This window comes from Urocitellus parryii, chromosome X (genome assembly GCF_045843805.1).
Source record: "Urocitellus parryii isolate mUroPar1 chromosome X, mUroPar1.hap1, whole genome shotgun sequence".
NCBI classification, from domain to species: domain Eukaryota; kingdom Metazoa; phylum Chordata; class Mammalia; order Rodentia; family Sciuridae; genus Urocitellus; species Urocitellus parryii.
In genome coordinates, this window is record NC_135547.1 from 86,016,180 (window position 1) to 86,035,402 (window position 19,223).

At 44.2% G+C, this 19,223-nt stretch overlaps 2 protein-coding genes across 2 annotated transcripts; one reads left to right on the forward strand and one right to left on the reverse strand.

Moving 5' to 3' along the window:
• The first annotated feature begins 479 nt into the window (after positions 1–479).
• LOC113195786 (protein FAM156A/FAM156B-like) lies at positions 480–884 on the forward strand. Its single transcript, XM_026407429.1, has one exon. It carries the CDS (start codon positions 480–482, stop codon positions 882–884), a length of 405 nt encoding a protein of 134 aa, XP_026263214.1.
• Positions 885–8,582: 7,698 nt separating this feature from the next.
• Positions 8,583–8,987, reverse strand: LOC144250694 (protein FAM156A/FAM156B-like). Its single transcript, XM_077793647.1, has one exon. It carries the CDS (start codon positions 8,985–8,987, stop codon positions 8,583–8,585), a length of 405 nt encoding a protein of 134 aa, XP_077649773.1.
• Between the last annotated feature and the right edge of the window lie 10,236 nt (positions 8,988–19,223).

Sequence of the window (19,223 nt, forward strand, 5' to 3'; positions counted from 1 at the left end):
GCCCCACCTCCTGTATCAGGGGTATATTTAGTCACCGAGCCTGAGAATCTCAAGGTGCCCACAGAGATAGGATTGCCTCCTGTTACATTTCATGGAAGTGACGGAGGGAACACGGCTTTAAGAAAAGAGTCTAGGAAGGGGCTTTGTGTGGAGGGGTGCCCCAAAGACATGGGTGTTCACTCAGTGTGACATGGTGAACTATGCACTCCACTGAAGGAGTGGGATCCTGAGTCTCCTGTGGCATGTGTAATCCAGTAGTGAGCACATTGGCTTCGAGCCAATGTTCCAAGTGTGCAGGCTACACTGTTTCTTATGTTGGTGCCCGCGACTGGAAATGACTGAACAGATACCTTGCAATATATAGATTTCAGTGGCTAAAATCATCAGGGGCTCTTTCTGGAAGGTGTGCGGGTGTGTTAGTGGGTGTTACAGGAGTGCTGAGCTTTGTGTTTGTAATATATGCCTTTTTCTTTGAGAGGATGGAAGAGGAGCAGCAATGGGGAAGTTCAAGATTACCTCAGAAGAAAACAAAGTTAGTGGAACGCAGGAGACAGCAATACGTCAAACCCAGAGCACCTTATCAGGTGGAGAGGAAAGCAAAATCCACATCTTCACATGATACAGATCAGGAGAGGTTCAAATGCGAATGTCCCTACTGCCAGAAGTGTATGGGGAACACTTCCGGGATCTCCACAGGAAAGAAAGCAACCTCTTGTTCTTCCTCCTGGGATAAGCTAACGCAAGACCTCAGCAACCTGACCCTCAACCCTGGTACCACCCAGCCCCCTCTTGTCCAAGGAAGGTTACAGGAAAGGGAGGAGAAGAGCCAAAAGCAGGTGTGGTGGAAAAGCAAAAGGAAGTTTCAGAAGCTCCTCCAAGAATAGACAGAATATCTCTGAGACTGTCACCCTCAGGGGAAGGCAGATCAGAACAGATGAGACCAGGAGTGTCAACATCACCAACTCCTAGGAACCTTTTGGACACATGGTCAGGAGGAGTAACAGCATGCAGCCCGACGACCAACAATCCCAGCAGCCAGCGATTCAATCCAGCTCCAGAAGTGTAGCAGCCTTTCCCCCAGCGGTTTTAACATGCCCCCTGAGGCATGCTGGGAGGAGTTGCTCCTTGGCAAGAGCAACCAGACAGCAATGTTTCTACACCGTCCTTAGCATTGCTCCCATGGTGTCAGCTGCCACTTGCCCTCCTTGGGTTTCAGTGGTTTCTCCCCACTTTTCCTGGCTGCTAATATGGTGCACAGCATCTATGTGGTGTCTCTGACTTGTTTTCAAAATGCATTCTTTCCATTTTAGCCATGAGAGCCCAGTGGGATCGTAAAGTCTGATAGAATGTGACTCTGTGTGTGAGTGTGTGTGTGTGTGTGTGTGTGTGTGTGTGTGCGCGTGCGTGTGCGTGCGCGTGCGCATGTAGTTTGTAGTTTGAAATCATCGTAGATGCAGAGGAAGTGGCAAATGTAGTACACTCTTCACCTAGTTTCCCCCCAAGAAAGTTGCATCTGACATCACTATGGAATGACGTTAGAACCAGGACATTGATACTGGTGCCTCGGGACTGTCAATCATGATAAGTGTACATTTGCGTAGCCGCCACTACAATCAAGTTTCAAAATGGTCTTATCACCACAAAGATCTTTCTTGTGCTACTCCTTTGTAGTCACACCCACCACCTGGCCCATCACAATCCCTAAGCGCAGGCAAGCACTTAATTGTTCTCCCTTTGCTACAACTGTTTTGTTTTGAGGGTGTTACACAAAACGCAATCACTCACTATGGTGACCTTTTGGGGTTGGTCTTTTCTACCGACCTTCATGCCCTCAGTTCTGTACAATCTGTTCTGTGTATCCAAAGTCTGTTCCTTTGGGATGTAGCTCACTGGTAGAACCCAGCATGCACAAGACCCTGAGTTGGATCCCCAGCACTGCCAAAAGAAAATCTATTCATTTTATGGCTGTGTGGCATTCCCCAGTTTGGATGTACCTGCTGTAGGGCATTTTGGTTTCCAGTTTTTGGGTGATATGCTACTTATGTTTTGAAAGAAAAGAAAATGTGGCCTTGTCTTGCAGTTACTGGGCCAGCGCCAGTGCAGGAGGCTTGAGGGTGGCGCAGGACAGGTCTAGTCCAGAGGGAAGTGGGGGTGTCTGCTGTGCTTTGCTGTGCTTGCGGGGTGAGGTCCTCTCAGTGTTCCACACTCGGTGACTCATTCTGCTGTGTGCTTGCCTGTGCAGTTGGAAGACCAGCTAATACCCAGCAGAGAAAGCAGTGAAATGGTCACAGCAGGTTGAACAGCATAGAGAACATCTCATTACCTGCATTAAACTTTGGAGAATAACACCGTCTCTGACCAATTGGTTTATTAATATTGCATCTCCTGTGATAAACATGCCAGTGGAAGGTTTCTTTATTGGCCCTTTTCTAGACGTCACTCCTCCCTCTGTCGTGGCCATTAAAGCAGGAACACTGTGCCAGCTTACAACAACAGGGGCGTCTATTTCCTGGAACTCAGTATTTATTGTGATGATTTGTGTTGTTCTTTCTACTCTGCCAGCCATCTTCCAGGAAAACACTAATGCAGAAATTTGAGTGAAAGATCATCTGGGTTTTAGTTTTCCTATCATCCTCATCATCTCAGGATTAGCGGGTGCTTTATTTCTGATTTTAGATCTCCTCAGTAATGGAAACAAGGAATTTGTCAAACAGAATTTCCCGTCAGACCATAAAATATTGCAGAGAAGTGGCAAGGGGGAGGAGGAAAGCAGAAACGGAACCTGGTGTACTCTGAGAAGGCTTGCCATCAATATTTACCCCAGACGTCAATTACTCTGTTGGGGTTACCTATAGGTAATTAATAGTAGCTTGGTAGGAAATGTTGGGACAACTGATTCACCCAATTAATATTATTCTTTCTCTCGTGTCTAACTAATAATTAGATAGTGGCACGGTTCTTGCTAACATTAGCCTTCTTTCAGAGAGTGAACTAGATAACTAAAGCTTAAAAGAGATTTACGTTTTCTTTCTCTTTTTACCTTTCAGGTAACAAATTTGTTTCAAATTCGCATCTTTGTAGACCACCAACTATGGAAAGGGTATCAAGTTATCTATGTTGCCAATTTTCTTTTTATTTCTCTTCTAGGTTATTCCCTAGATTAGTCTGGCCATTCACATCTTGGCCAGTCTGTTTTTATCCCTTTTTCTAGCTTCTACAATATCTCCACCCTCATATATGTAGTGAGAATGACGTGAGGACTGCGCCATAGTGATGTTGATAAGTTCTATTCAGATAACATTTTTGTTACAGTGAGTCTTTGATATCTCAAAAGGGGCTCAAAAAAGCAAACACTGAAAGCCTATAGTTCTTAGACATCGAATAATGATTTTACATTGTGAAACAAACAATGGCAACACGGGCACTAGTGGTTAAATGCAGTTTATTTGTTCCAATGACTGTAAAACTTACCTCACTTTTTTATCAGTCTGGCCATTAATGAATGCATTATGTGATCAGCCTTTTTATGCATGACACACCTATGAGAATGTCTTGTTTTCTTTTTATCAATGGCTCTTCAATCTTTAAATAAAGACAATCTTTGTTTCATTTGGTTTTTGATTAATGCTGTTTCCTAATTTAGGGTTTTCACTTTCCTAACTCACCAAGTAAAGTTGACCTCACATGTGTGTTGTAACTCTTCTATTTAAACAGTTCTGGGCAAACATAACCATTTCTTGCTGCTTGGTTAGTGGTAATGCCTTTGGTTCCTTGATTCCAGAAAACAACCAATCTAAAGTACTCCGTAAGTATTAGCTTCACCCCAGGGTCACTTTTTTTGTATCACTTTTTTTTTTTTTTTAATGTTGAAAAGTGTATTAGCTGTGTGAAAATTCCTTGTATGTTTTCACGGTGAGAGGATCATCCTCAAAGCCTGTTTCTATTACATAATGTGAACAGATTTGGTTTTTTTTCCATCACAGTATTAGCAAATAGATTTATTGGAAATGCCAAGAAAATACACTGATCAATAATAATAGTCTTATGTCACCTGGCTTTTAGTGCAAAATCATTGTAATTTTCAGCAGGGGTTTCTTTCTTATTCACCGGAGACTGAGCAGTGAATCTTCTGTTGTTTTTACAAATGAATTTCAAACACAGCCTTATGAGACAAATTTCACTTAATGTTACTGAATAAAGTGGAATTGAGTAAATTTTATCAGACTTTAAAAAAATCAAAGTAAGAGGTTGGACTAAAAAATAAATGAATATTTTTTTAAAAAAAATTTGGAACTAATTTCCAGAGCGGCACTTCCAATATTACACATCCACCGTCAATGCATGTGGCATGTGTTGGATCTGAATCTTCTCCTGCATTTTGTATTGTCATTTATTAATAACTTAGCTTTTTCAGTAATCAACTACTTACATCTTGTGACTAATGTTCATGTCCCTCACGACCTGTTTTGTGCAACATTCTTTCTCGTGCATTTTTGGCATAGGTATGTCTTCTTTTGTGATGTCTCCTCTTGACTTTCTTGGCTTCTACCACTTTGATGTACTTTTAACTCTTAGAGGTTGAAATTTTAAAAAATCTCATCATGGGTTCTTTTTTTTTTAATTTATTTTTTTCCTTTTAGGTAGACAATCTTTATTTCATTTTTTTATGTGGTGGTGAGGATCGAACCCAGTGCCTCACGTGTTCTAGGTGAGCACGCTACTACTGAGCCACAATCCCAGTCCTCATCATGAGTTCTTTTTAGTAGAGTTCTTATATCTGTTCTCTCAGCATGTAGTTTAAGGGTTTTTTTTTGCCATTAACAGGGATTTTGTTAGTGTTTGTTTTATAATTTTCAGTTTTGGTACTGGGTATTGAAATTAGGGTTGCTTTACCACTGAGCTTTATCCCCAGCTCTTTCATTTTTTATTTGAATACAGGGTCTAGCTGTGTTTCCCAGGCTGTCTTTGAACTTTCAGTCCTGCTGCCTCATCCTTCAGGGTCTCTGCCATTAGAGGTATGCACCACCATGCCCCACCTATGATTTTTTTTTCATTTCTAAGAAAAATTCACTAAGTCCGAAGTCCAAATGATTTGTGTGTGTGTGTGTTTCCTTCTGAAGTCATATGGTTTTACATTTTGCATTTCAATCTGTGATCCATTTTTTGTTACTTTCTTAAGCACTGTGGGATTTAGTTAAGAGTATGTTTCATGGTTCTCCCTGTCCATGGAATTATTGTTGTTCCACATGATTTGTTTTAGACTTTCTTTCACTAAACCTCTTTTTAATTGCTTTTTCACTTTTTTTAAACCTCAGTTAGTTGCACTTGTCTTGAGCTTTTTCTGAATTTTCCATATTGTTTGAATAAGAAAGAAACCCCTGCTGAAAATTACAATGATTTTGCACTAAAAGCCAGGTGACATAAGACTATTATTATTGATCAGTGTATTTTCTTGGCATTTCCAATAAATCTATTTGCTAATACTGTGATGGAAAAAAAACCAAATCTGTTCACATTATGTAATAGAAACAGGCTTTGAGGATGATCCTCTCACCGTGAAAACATACAAGGAATTTTCACACAGCTAATACACTTTTCAACATTAAAAAAAAAAAAAAAGTGATACAAAAAAAGTGACCCTGGGGTGAAGCTAATACTTACGGAGTACTTTAGATTGGTTGTTTTCTGGAATCAAGGAACCAAAGGCATTACCACTAACCAAGCAGCAAGAAATGGTTATGTTTGCCCAGAACTGTTTAAATAGAAGAGTTACAACACACATGTGAGGTCAACTTTACTTGGTGAGTTAGGAAAGTGAAAACCCTAAATTAGGAAACAGCATTAATCAAAAACCAAATGAAACAAAGATTGTCTTTATTTAAAGATTGAAGAGCCATTGATAAAAAGAAAACAAGACATTCTCATAGGTGTGTCATGCATAAAAAGGCTGATCACATAATGCATTCATTAATGGCCAGACTGATAAAAAAGTGAGGTAAGTTTTACAGTCATTGGAACAAATAAACTGCATTTAACCACTAGTGCCCGTGTTGCCATTGTTTGTTTCACAATGTAAAATCATTATTCGATGTCTAAGAACTATAGGCTTTCAGTGTTTGCTTTTTTGAGCCCCTTTTGAGATATCAAAGACTCACTGTAACAAAAATGTTATCTGAATAGAACTTATCAACATCACTATGGCGCAGTCCTCACGTCATTCTCACTACATATATGAGGGTGGAGATATTGTAGAAGCTAGAAAAAGGGATAAAAACAGACTGGCCAAGATGTGAATGGCCAGACTAATCTAGGGAATAACCTAGAAGAGAAATAAAAAGAAAATTGGCAACATAGATAACTTGATACCCTTTCCATAGTTGGTGGTCTACAAAGATGCGAATTTGAAACAAATTTGTTACCTGAAAGGTAAAAAGAGAAAGAAAACGTAAATCTCTTTTAAGCTTTAGTTATCTAGTTCACTCTCTGAAAGAAGGCTAATGTTAGCAAGAACCGTGCCACTATCTAATTATTAGTTAGACACGAGAGAAAGAATAATATTAATTGGGTGAATCAGTTGTCCCAACATTTCCTACCAAGCTACTATTAATTACCTATAGGTAACCCCAACAGAGTAATTGACGTCTGGGGTAAATATTGATGGCAAGCCTTCTCAGAGTACACCAGGTTCCGTTTCTGCTTTCCTCCTCCCCCTTGCCACTTCTCTGCAATATTTTATGGTCTGACGGGAAATTCTGTTTGACAAATTCCTTGTTTCCATTACTGAGGAGATCTAAAATCAGAAATAAAGCACCCGCTAATCCTGAGATGATGAGGATGATAGGAAAACTAAAACCCAGATGATCTTTCACTCAAATTTCTGCATTAGTGTTTTCCTGGAAGATGGCTGGCAGAGTAGAAAGAACAACACAAATCATCACAATAAATACTGAGTTCCAGGAAATAGACGCCCCTGTTGTTGTAAGCTGGCACAGTGTTCCTGCTTTAATGGCCACGACAGAGGGAGGAGTGACGTCTAGAAAAGGGCCAATAAAGAAACCTTCCACTGGCATGTTTATCACAGGAGATGCAATATTAATAAACCAATTGGTCAGAGACGGTGTTATTCTCCAAAGTTTAATGCAGGTAATGAGATGTTCTCTATGCTGTTCAACCTGCTGTGACCATTTCACTGCTTTCTCTGCTGGGTATTAGCTGGTCTTCCAACTGCACAGGCAAGCACACAGCAGAATGAGTCACCGAGTGTGGAACACTGAGAGGACCTCACCCCGCAAGCACAGCAAAGCACAGCAGACACCCCCACTTCCCTCTGGACTAGACCTGTCCTGCGCCACCCTCAAGCCTCCTGCACTGGCGCTGGCCCAGTAACTGCAAGACAAGGCCACATTTTCTTTTCTTTCAAAACATAAGTAGCATATCACCCAAAAACTGGAAACCAAAATGCCCTACAGCAGGTACATCCAAACTGGGGAATGCCACACAGCCATAAAATGAATAGATTTTCTTTTGGCAGTGCTGGGGATCCAACTCAGGGTCTTGTGCATGCTGGGTTCTACCAGTGAGCTACATCCCAAAGGAACAGACTTTGGATACACAGAACAGATTGTACAGAACTGAGGGCATGAAGGTCGGTAGAAAAGACCAACCCCAAAAGGTCACCATAGTGAGTGATTGCGTTTTGTGTAACACCCTCAAAACAAAACAGTTGTAGCAAAGGGAGAACAATTAAGTGCTTGCCTGCGCTTAGGGATTGTGATGGGCCAGGTGGTGGGTGTGACTACAAAGGAGTAGCACAAGAAAGATCTTTGTGGTGATAAGACCATTTTGAAACTTGATTGTAGTGGCGGCTACGCAAATGTACACTTATCATGATTGACAGTCCCGAGGCACCAGTATCAATGTCCTGGTTCTAACGTCATTCCATAGTGATGTCAGATGCAACTTTCTTGGGGGGAAACTAGGTGAAGAGTGTACTACATTTGCCACTTCCTCTGCATCTACGATGATTTCAAACTACAAACTACATGCGCACGCGCACGCACACGCACGCGCACACACACACACACACACACACACACACACACTCACACACAGAGTCACATTCTATCAGACTTTACGATCCCACTGGGCTCTCATGGCTAAAATGGAAAGAATGCATTTTGAAAACAAGTCAGAGACACCACATAGATGCTGTGCACCATATTAGCAGCCAGGAAAAGTGGGGAGAAACCACTGAAACCCAAGGAGGGCAAGTGGCAGCTGACACCATGGGAGCAATGCTAAGGACGGTGTAGAAACATTGCTGTCTGGTTGCTCTTGCCAAGGAGCAACTCCTCCCAGCATGCCTCAGGGGGCATGTTAAAACCGCTGGGGGAAAGGCTGCTACACTTCTGGAGCTGGATTGAATCGCTGGCTGCTGGGATTGTTGGTCGTCGGGCTGCATGCTGTTACTCCTCCTGACCATGTGTCCAAAAGGTTCCTAGGAGTTGGTGATGTTGACACTCCTGGTCTCATCTGTTCTGATCTGCCTTCCCCTGAGGGTGACAGTCTCAGAGATATTCTGTCTATTCTTGGAGGAGCTTCTGAAACTTCCTTTTGCTTTTCCACCACACCTGCTTTTGGCTCTTCTCCTCCCTTTCCTGTAACCTTCCTTGGACAAGAGGGGGCTGGGTGGTACCAGGGTTGAGGGTCAGGTTGCTGAGGTCTTGCGTTAGCTTATCCCAGGAGGAAGAACAAGAGGTTGCTTTCTTTCCTGTGGAGATCCCGGAAGTGTTCCCCATACACTTCTGGCAGTAGGGACATTCGCATTTGAACCTCTCCTGATCTGTATCATGTGAAGATGTGGATTTTGCTTTCCTCTCCACCTGATAAGGTGCTCTGGGTTTGACGTATTGCTGTCTCCTGCGTTCCACTAACTTTGTTTTCTTCTGAGGTAATCTTGAACTTCCCCATTGCTGCTCCTCTTCCATCCTCTCAAAGAAAAAGGCATATATTACAAACACAAAGCTCAGCACTCCTGTAACACCCACTAACACACCCGCACACCTTCCAGAAAGAGCCCCTGATGATTTTAGCCACTGAAATCTATATATTGCAAGGTATCTGTTCAGTCATTTCCAGTCGCGGGCACCAACATAAGGAAACAGTGTAGCCTGCACACTTGGAACATTGGCTCGAAGCCAATGTGCTCACTACTGGATTACACATGCCACAGGAGACTCAGGATCCCACTCCTTCAGTGGAGTGCATAGTTCACCATGTCACACTGAGTGAACACCCATGTCTTTGGGGCACCCCTCCACACAAAGCCCCTTCCTAGACTCTTTTCTTAAAGCCGTGTTCCCTCCGTCACTTCCATGAAATGTAACAGGAGGCAATCCTATCTCTGTGGGCACCTTGAGATTCTCAGGCTCGGTGACTAAATATACCCCTGATACAGGAGGTGGGGCATCAAGGACAGTGATGTGTTTGCATTGCCACTCGGGTAGGCAGAAGAACAGAAGCTATAAAGGTGCCCTCCCTCCCCTAGTTCAGCTCTTCACAATTCCTCTTTCGCTCAGCAACAGTCCCTCGCCCCACTATGATGGATGGCCGAGCTGCCTTGGAACAAATAGGTGCTCACATTGCCCACTACTACCAAGGGTGCGCTTCAACCTCTTGCCCCTCTTGGTAATATTAGTCAAAGACCTTAGAAGAGGCAGATGAACCTAAAGAGAGAGAAATATCCATATCCACAGATTCCATTGGGCAAGTGATTTCCCATGCCTCACTGTTCCGCCCCTTTGGCAACCTCTCCCTTTAATCCAATCCTAAACCTATTTGCTGAGTGCCTGTCTCATGACCTTCCTTGTGCCAGGTGATGTAGAGACACGTGCCTCACACCATGTTGTTTGTGTGTCGTGGCACAGACCCCAGGCATGCTCCTACCTTGCGTGTTTGCCTCGGCTGTTCCAAATATTCCTCTGGATACCTCTGGGCCTCCATCCCCTACCATCCTCCAGTATCTGCTCATCTGTCCCCTGCTCAGTAGAACACCCTGATTAGAGCTGCATGGGAGTTAGGTGTTTTACCTCTCCACTGGCCCAGCCAAACCCCCTTTCCTACTCTCCTTTTGTAATGGCACACTTTGCCCTCTACTGCACTTCATAATCTGCTGTTCGGTCATGTGCAGTGCTTATTTCTGTCTCCCCCATGCTTGAATATAAACTCAACAAGGGCAGGCGTTTCAGACCCCTTAGTGGCCTGGAGTGTCCTTAGCCCCTAGGACACCGCCTGCCTCATAGATGACCCTCCATGGGTGTTTGTACTGAGAGTGAATGAAGTGCCCGGCACAGACAAGGGGCTCAGAGAGTTATTGCTGCTTTCCTAGGTGAGCCATGCCAGGGAGGAGAGAATCAATGAGGGAACAGTGCACCCCGCTTAAGCACACAGGGAGAACACCACCTGGATGTGGTCCCCAACACCCACCTAGCCACTCAGACCAGGCCTCCGCCAGGCCTTCTCGGCTGAGCAGGTGCCTCCCACTCTCCAGAGAGGTGCCACCATATTAGACAGAAGGTCCACACTACAGCCGGGTTGAGGAGGAGCCCTGAGGCAGAAAGGAGGATCTGGATTCCTCTGTAGCTCCCTCTGTGACCCCTCGCCAAGTCCCAAGTTCACTCTGCAAGTGTTTCAAACCCCCACTCTCTCTGTGTTCAGTGGTGAGCATTAACAATGCGTATACGACTCCATGAACTATTGTTTCTTTCGCTACAATCACATATTTTCCTTCTAAATAGCAATGGAAGATAATGGCAGTGTTGGTTTCCAATCACTGTGTGTCAAACATGTCCACACTGGAATAAAAACTGCTAAGCCCTTTGCATAGAGGAGGAAAAGGAAGGTCTGAAGAAGTAGTGACAGGACTAAGGTTGATAGAGCCAGGGAGCAGGAGAACATTGACAGGAATCGTGGAGCTTCTGGCTCTAGCCCCTGTGAACTTCCCATCACAAGATTCAAATAAAAATATTGCCGATGCTGGGGAAAGCTGCATCAGAGTGAAAGGTTGGGGGCTGGAGTGGGGGCGATAGGCAGATTTTAAGGCTTTCCCAGTTTCCTGGTTTAAAAAACAACAAACAACAACAACAAAAAACAATCACAGCAAAATTCCTAGCGTTTTCTAGAGGGAGAGTGCAGGAATCTGATTTTAAAGTTTCTGGAAGGAGGGCTGGGGATGTGGCTCAAGCGGTAGCACGCTCGCCTGGCAGGCGTGGGGCTCTGGGTTCGATCCTCAGCACCACATACAAATAAAATAAAGATGTTTTGTCCACCGAAAACTAAAAATAAATATTTAAAAATTCTCTCTCTCTCTCTCTCTCTCTCTCTCTCTCTCTCTCTCTCTCTCAGAAAATAAAAACGATTAAAGTTTCTGGAAGGAACAAGATCTAATTCTGGCTCAGGAAAGGGTGCTTGAAGGGAGAAGCTGCTTTATCATACATGATATCTCCGAGGGGGAGAGTGCATATTTCTACAACATCTTCTCTTGATTGAAAAAGGTTTAGGATTGTTCCAAAGTAGGGTCACATGAAAACTAAAGGTGGTCCGTGTTCACAAAATCCAAACATTTAGATTGATTAGACTGTAAAGAGAGGAAAAGAAATAACCCACAGGTAACCTTGGGTAATCTTGCCAACTCTTTTACATCTGTGTGTGAGGGTGGAGGCATGTGTCTCATCTAAGTTGCCGAGGTCAAGTACAGTTTTGTATATTGTGTATAAACATGCATATAACAATATTGCAAATAGATGCAAGTTTTAATATTTCCTTTTGGCCTCTTGGTGAAACAACATGCATCAATGACAAAAACAAAGGACCTCAACGAAAATTGTTTTAAAGAAAATGTATGTAAGAAGACAAACCCTGAGTTAATATAAAAGCACACCATGAGAACTGCTGTGTTACTGTCTAGACGAATACTGTTGGGAATGATACTTGGTTTGATGGTTTACCTGGGAGAGGCAAGAGAACCAGTGGGAAGAACTCCTTGAGGAACAACTGAGGGACCTTAATGGAAATTCTGAAAGCCTGGGCAAAAGAAAATGGTCGATGTCTCGTGAGCAGCTCGGGAGTAGATTTCTAAGATTGGAGAGACTCAAGTCTACTTGGAGGATGGTGGGTGTGGTGGCTGCTGTGGGGAAGGCGACTTTACCTTAACTGCCACAGGAGGCCCAAGCCACATCACAGATCTACCTCATGAGCACAATGCAGTGGTCCCTTGGCCCCATTAAGGGTGCCGCTCCATGCAGTGGTTCTCTAGCAACAGGTCTCATGTCCTTCTAACCTCAGGGACTCAGGACAGGGAGATTGAATGCGGTGGTGGAGGTGGAAGTGGTATGTGCTGGAAGGTAAATGGTATTACAGCACGTGAGGGGGCATATATCAAAGGCCAGTCACCAGCACGGTGGTAGATGCAGCCTTGTTTCCAAACCAGTGCATCTGTAATGTTCACATTCAGCACAATTGCAATCAAAATGTCAAACGGCTTCCTTTTCAGAACTTGAAGAAAATGATTGCAACATTCATGTTCAAAGTCCTGATGGAAGAATTGCTAAACTTCTTGGATGGTCCCCAACTCCCCACCCGCCGCCATTTAAAAATAGGTTGAGCAACGTGCAAGGGCATGGGTTTCTGCAATCTGCATGTGCCATGAGGCCTGGGCATCGACAGAGCCAATGACTTGTGTTGGAGGATCCTTTTGAACATCCCCCACTGTTCTCCTAGTGTCAAAAAGAGAGAGGGAGAGAGAAGGAAGTCATTTGGTTTCACAGTAGAAGGAGTGTGCAGAGAGGTTGGCCTTTCATGTTTCCTAGGATCAAAGGGAAAGGAAAGATATGAAAGCCTTTCAAAACTTTCTCAGTCCTGAGCAAGGGGAGTCCAGTTTTTCTCCTCAATTTTGTCAAGATATCTCAGAGAAGCAGGTTAAGGTTGCATTCATTCTTGTCAGCAAACTCTTGATGGTTACCATGTGACTCTGCTGGGAGTTGAGGGGACAGGAAGGTGAAGGCCAAGTACTACCTCTCACAGCTCTGTGACTAGGAGAAGACCCTAAAAGGAGGCGTGACCTAACATGGCCTTAGGGCATGCACTGAGGACAGAGGCCTGGAGAGGCAGAGAGGCAGAGAAGGGGAAGATAAAGGAGAGATCCCCAGGCAGTAGATAATCAGAGAGTCATTTCCCAACATGCACCACCTTTCAACTGTGCCTGACCAATTGCTAACCCAAACTCAATCAATCAACTCCTCACACAGTAAGACCAGAGCTTCTCCTTATCACCTCCACCCAGCCCTGATCTCTGGTGTTTTCTCCTCTTTGGCCCCTGCTCTCGCTGTCTCAAATGGCACTCCTCAGAACGCCTGCGCTCACTGAACAGTGATAAGATTCTCTATCCGAAAGAAAGTTTGGTTTCCTCACTCCAGGGATTTCATGGAATTCTGCCTCTCTCAAGTACCTGGCGAAGTGCAACAGAGCACATCTGGGGAGGGATATATTATTTTGAAGCTTTGAAGGTGCTATGAAGTTTCACTTCAACTTTCTCTAAATGCTACTGCCCTGACAAGTACAGCTAAGCAGAGCACTGATAATGCTCGAAATAAAATTCTGTGCGCAGCTCACAGAACCTCAGTGAGCCCAGCGCCTCTGGGGCCTTGTGTAGCCCAGTGCGACTGGAGGGAAGACGGAGCAAGAGCTCAGACCTACGTGTGGCCCTAAGCCCTCTGACCTAGGTCCTGCTTCTTTTGCTGCCAGGAGCCTCCTTCCTCTCCAGTCTTTGTGCGTCAGACACCTCCGTACCCTGGTCCACATGTGCGGAAGGGTCACTGAGCCCACAGTGGTGGGCTTTCACGTTCCACGAGACAGGAACTGGGGAGATTTGAAGGACTGTCTTCCACTCCCAGCTTCAAAATCCCCTCGTGTTGAGGAGAAGATATCGGCCCGGGGGCAAGTGGCAGTTGTGCAGTCCAACGGGTCTCTGTCTAGTGACGGTGCTGGGAGCACCTCACACATTCCTGCCTCTCACCTTGGTGAGAACAAACCCTTGCTGTTGAGGGTGTTCAAGGCTGTCGTTCCCCAAGAGGACTCACTGGGAAAGGGATCTTTTCAGGCATTCCTGGATCCTGGGGTAAGAATTTCTGCACTAGAGATTCATGAGCAGAACAAACCTTACATTTTGGGGAAAGAGGTTACATTGTGTCTTCAGAGAGTTATCATGACTAAACCTGCCTATGATCATTTCCTCATCCCAATGAGCTTGTGCCCAATTTGTTTGGTGTGCCAGGCTCCTGTGTGTGAAAGAGCACAGGAAAATGTATGGAAAGATGTACCTACAGTTGGTGGGAGTAAATCCACAGGAACCACCAGACTCAGGAATAGATGTGAGGCAGAACAGGGTTTGCCTGGAAGGTGACAGTGACCCAAAGGACCCTAAACCAGAAAAGGGAAAGGGAAACCTCCATTGTCTGGTGTCTTTCCTAATCCCTGGAGCTCAGCGAGAAGGAGAGCAACTAGTGAGATAGAAGAAAACTCACAAGAAATATCTGGCTACGGGCAAAGAAAGCACCACAAATCTGATACGCATCCCTTTTCTCTGGGGAATGCCTGGCTCTGTGTGTAATGAGGGAGATCCGTGTGCTGCGAGAGACATGAATGGACAGAGACTCCATCAGATCTGGGCTCTTGATGATGGCCTAAACAAACAGGTGACTTGTTGGATCAGGATTCCACTTCAGATCAATTAATGCAGAATCTGAAGTGGAGTCTCTGGATTCCAACCAGGATGGGAAACGTCAGATGAAAGAAGGTGAGTTTCATCAGGGTATTGTGTCTCAGGGAGGGGAGACCAATGCAGAGCCATTGGAAGAAGATCCTGAGACTCTCATAGCTGACCCATGGGAATGAATTTCCTCCCCTTCCACCACATTTCAGCACATGTGGGGCCTTTGTTAGAAGGGAAAAGCCCTGAGAACTCCAAACAGGAAACCAGCACAAGAGGACTTGGGTGTGCTGATGGCGTATAGACCACAGTGAATTCTTGAAGACTCGTGTATTGAGGGAGATGGTGATGAAAGCAGAGAAGCCTGCCAAGCCAGAGAGATAGAAGAGAGAGAGAGAGAGAGAGAGAGAGAGAGAGAGAGAGAGAGAGAGATGACTGTTCTCAGCCAGGCACTTTCATTAGCCAGAGGGGAGGGGGATGAGCTGGACAAAGAAGACACTCAAGACAGAGGAGAATGTGGAACCCAGTCTCCCCCATAATGCCACTGAACTCTGTGATGTGCCACCATCCACCTAAACCTGGTTGCGTTGACCGTGGCAATCAGGATGTCCAATGACATGCTTCCCATATGCAAAGAAGGTGGAGAGAAGGATAAAGTCCCACTGAGGGTGCAGGCAAGCAGTTCATATGATCCTGCCAGCTTTTCTCAAGTGCTTGACCTGGCCATGAAAGCAGAACTGTACGTTTCTCACCATATAATCCCAATGATGTAGATTGCATGGTTCCTATATTTAGTTACATATAGCTGAGTGACAATGTGTCTCAGTTCACGTGGGCATCTAACCTTCAGGGTAAATTTCCTCCTTTTGGAAGGGGAACGATGAACATTGAGCTCCTTTGGGGGAAATTTCCCTTCTCTCTTATAATTTACTTGGATTTCAATGTACCTTGCCTTGGATGTAGAGCTCCTACTGGACCCAGCCCTCATATTTTAAACAATTTCCACTTTCTCTTAAATGAAGAGTATCTGACTTTCTTTACTAAGAAATGAAGAGGCAGGACATTTAAATGGAACCTATGGGTGCTAGGTTAGTAAAAATGTACTTCCTATCCTCACCCCCATCTTGGTATGTGTAGTAAAGGACAGTGGGTGATGATGTCATCAGCTGAGAACAGCCATTATTTCCCCACAGGACGAACCTTTTTTTTTTTTTTTTTTTTTAGGACGAACCTTTTTAATGCTCCCTGGTACAATGCAGCATCATCCTAGCACCACTGCCCTAGGATCACCTGATGTACCAAGCCCTTTCCCATGCCTGACTTCCAGATTTCATGGACTCTATTGCTTTCCTCTGGTTGAAAATCAACTCTCTAAGTCTCTCTGAAGTACCTTCTTGGGCTTGTTCACCCATTTCCTTGTGGTTATTTGGAATAGTTTTCACACCTCTGCTGAAGGCCAGATTTAGAAACTGCTCAATTCAGAAATATCAACTCAGAATTGCGGCAGACAGATCGGTTCATTTTCAGGCTCTCTGGAAGGGTTGTCACTTCTCTCTGTGTTATCCCCCAATTTTTCTTTGGCATCCCTAGAGAGTGACAAGGTCAGAACAAGGGATTCTAAGTGACAAGGTCAGAACATGGGGTTCAAACCGTATCGATCAATTTCTCAATTTATAATTAAACGGGCATCTTCGCAAAATAAGGGAAGTAACCGCCTTCACTTCAGTTCCAGTGTTTCTCTCCCATTATGATGCTTGTCCATTGGCTGTTGAAGGCAGGAAAATTGACAGGTCTCTAAGTTTAAAACAGCCACGGGACACGTCTATGTGTGCCAGGAACTCTGCGTGCCAGTCACAGAACGTTGTTGGTTTAAACTTTGATCATAAACAGCTACACACCTGACTTATTATGTATCCCTGTATGATTAGGAAACAAGTGGCTGGAGGAAATAGTACTTTAAGCTTTGGTGGTCCATAAGAACCAAATTTGAAATTTCTAACTCTTCTTTGTCTGGAATTCAGAAGAATCCATCTTCTCATGAATTTGGAATTTCTAACTCTTCTTTGTCTGGAATTCAGAAGAATCCATCTTCTCTCAGGAGAGTTGGTAGCAACAAATGCGTGAAGGAATGATGTACATTAAAGGTCTAAGCATGTTGCCAGGTGTGTTGGTGCATGCCTGTCATCCCAGCTGCCTGGGAGCCTGAGACAGGAGGATTGCAAGCTAAAGGCTAGCCTCAGCAACTTAGCCAGGCCCTAATCAACTTAGTGAAACCCTATCTCATCTCAAATGAAACCCCAAAGAGGTGGGGATGTAACTCACTGGCAAAGTGCCTCTGGGTTCAATGTCCATAACCCCCGAAAAAAAGAGAAAAGAGAAAAAGTATAGGTGTGTAAAGATTCTGGTCTACAGGACATTCCAGTCTATGCTAATGGAGTCTCATTCCGGAGGCTAATGAACTCCTAGTGCAGTCTCCTAGTGTCTGAATCTTTAGGTTGAATACACATGTATTACTTAAAGGTTTTCAAATGCAGGATTTATTAAATGTCTGTTAATAATAATAAAGGAAACGAAATACATAAACATTCTGCACAGTCTCATCATGCACAGTCTCATCAATATGTCAGGACAACTACATGGATAGAGCCTCACCTAACACCCTATGCAAAAATCAACTCCAAATGGATAAAAGACATAAACGTGATATATATGTGATACGTGATATATATATATATAAAACTACTAAAAGTAAACACAAGGGTAAAGCTCCATGACATCAGTGTGGGCAACGATTGTTTGGATATGTCTCTGAAAGCGGGTAACGACATCGAAAGTAGACGTATGTGGTAGATGCATCAAAGCTTAAAACTTGTGCACAGACGTGGAAGCAACCAGCGATCAGAAGGCACAGCCGACAGAATGGGACAACTACTTGCAATCCTGACCTGTGATGAGGGGATTCATTTCCAATCACACAATGGACTCAACTCAATTGTAAGGAAGCAAATAACATGATGAGAAATTGGGCAAAGGATATGAGCAGATGGCTGACAAAAATACAAGATGTACCAACGGCCCACAGGTATCTGGTAAAATGCTCCACATCACGAATCATCAGAGAATGGCAAACGAAAACTCCAAAGAGACCTCGTCTCACACCTGTCAGCATGGCTGTTATCAAAATTACCCTGGATAAGAGATGTCAGGAAGGATGTGCAGAAAAGAGAACCCTGGTATGCTGTTGGTGGTAATGGAAGTTAGGACAGCCATCAAGGAAAACAGATTGAAGTCCCTCAAAAAGTTGAAACTACAACTTCCAGGTAATCCAGCCATCCCACTACTGGCTACAAATCAGCCATTGACGACATGAACTAATTTCTACTTAGTGTTTGGTTGCAGTATGGTATGGGCTCTTTTACATAAAATTGTCTTCCAAGGATAAACCAGCTCTCTAAATAATATATCCACTGCTGCCTGTTGGCATGTTTTAACAAATCTGGGTAGATGAATGCATAATAGTGCAGAACACAGTGTACTAAATTGGATGGAATTATGAGTTTCACATTGAATATTCTGTCTTACGTGCACACACACACACACAGACACACAAATACACGAGAATGTGGACACACACACACAGATTCACACACATTCTAGGAAATAACAGGAGAAAGGTGTCTGATGAAACCAATACTGGAGATGTGTATTTAAGCAAGTACTTCAGTTATTATTAGGGCAGAGGTGATAGTAGCAGCGATGTGGGGGAGAATGGTACCAAGGAAACTTGTTGCTAAGCAACAACTGTGAGGAAAGCACAGCTGCGGAAGCAAGAGCACAGCTGACGATGGGCACTATTGTGAGTACTTCACGTGCCTTCTCTGATTTACAGGAATGCAAATCATAAAAGACCAATAAGTGATTCCTAATCCTTGTATTTGCTCATCTTCTGCCTCAGAATTGAATGTCTGTGTGCCCACTGGCCATGTGGTCTTCTGGGTATGACGTTGCCCTAACAGGTATCTGGCAGAAAAGCTACCGAATGTTTGAGTGCACTGAGCAGGAGGAGGAGGAGTAAAAGAAGGTGGACTGGCTGACACCTTGGGGCTTCAAGGACAACCCCTTGGAACCCCACAGAGCTGCCTGATACTGGCGGAAACACTCACAGGACCTAGAGCTTCAGCCTCAGTTCCCCCACCTTTCCAGCTTGAGACTTCTCTGAAAAAGAGAAGTCACTTAAACATTCACAGCTCTAGTGTGCAGTTGAGGATTTTATGAGACGAGAAACGTCAATGCAAGTATTCCAGTGTAACCACACTTAAGGGATTGATGTCCATTTCTTTCAGAGTCACTGGGTGGAAGACCCCAGGACAGCCGCCTCAGGGGCCATCAAGCCTGTGTTGGTATCTTGGCTTGCCCATTGACACCATGTGCCCTTAGGCAAGATGTGTGACCTTTGCAG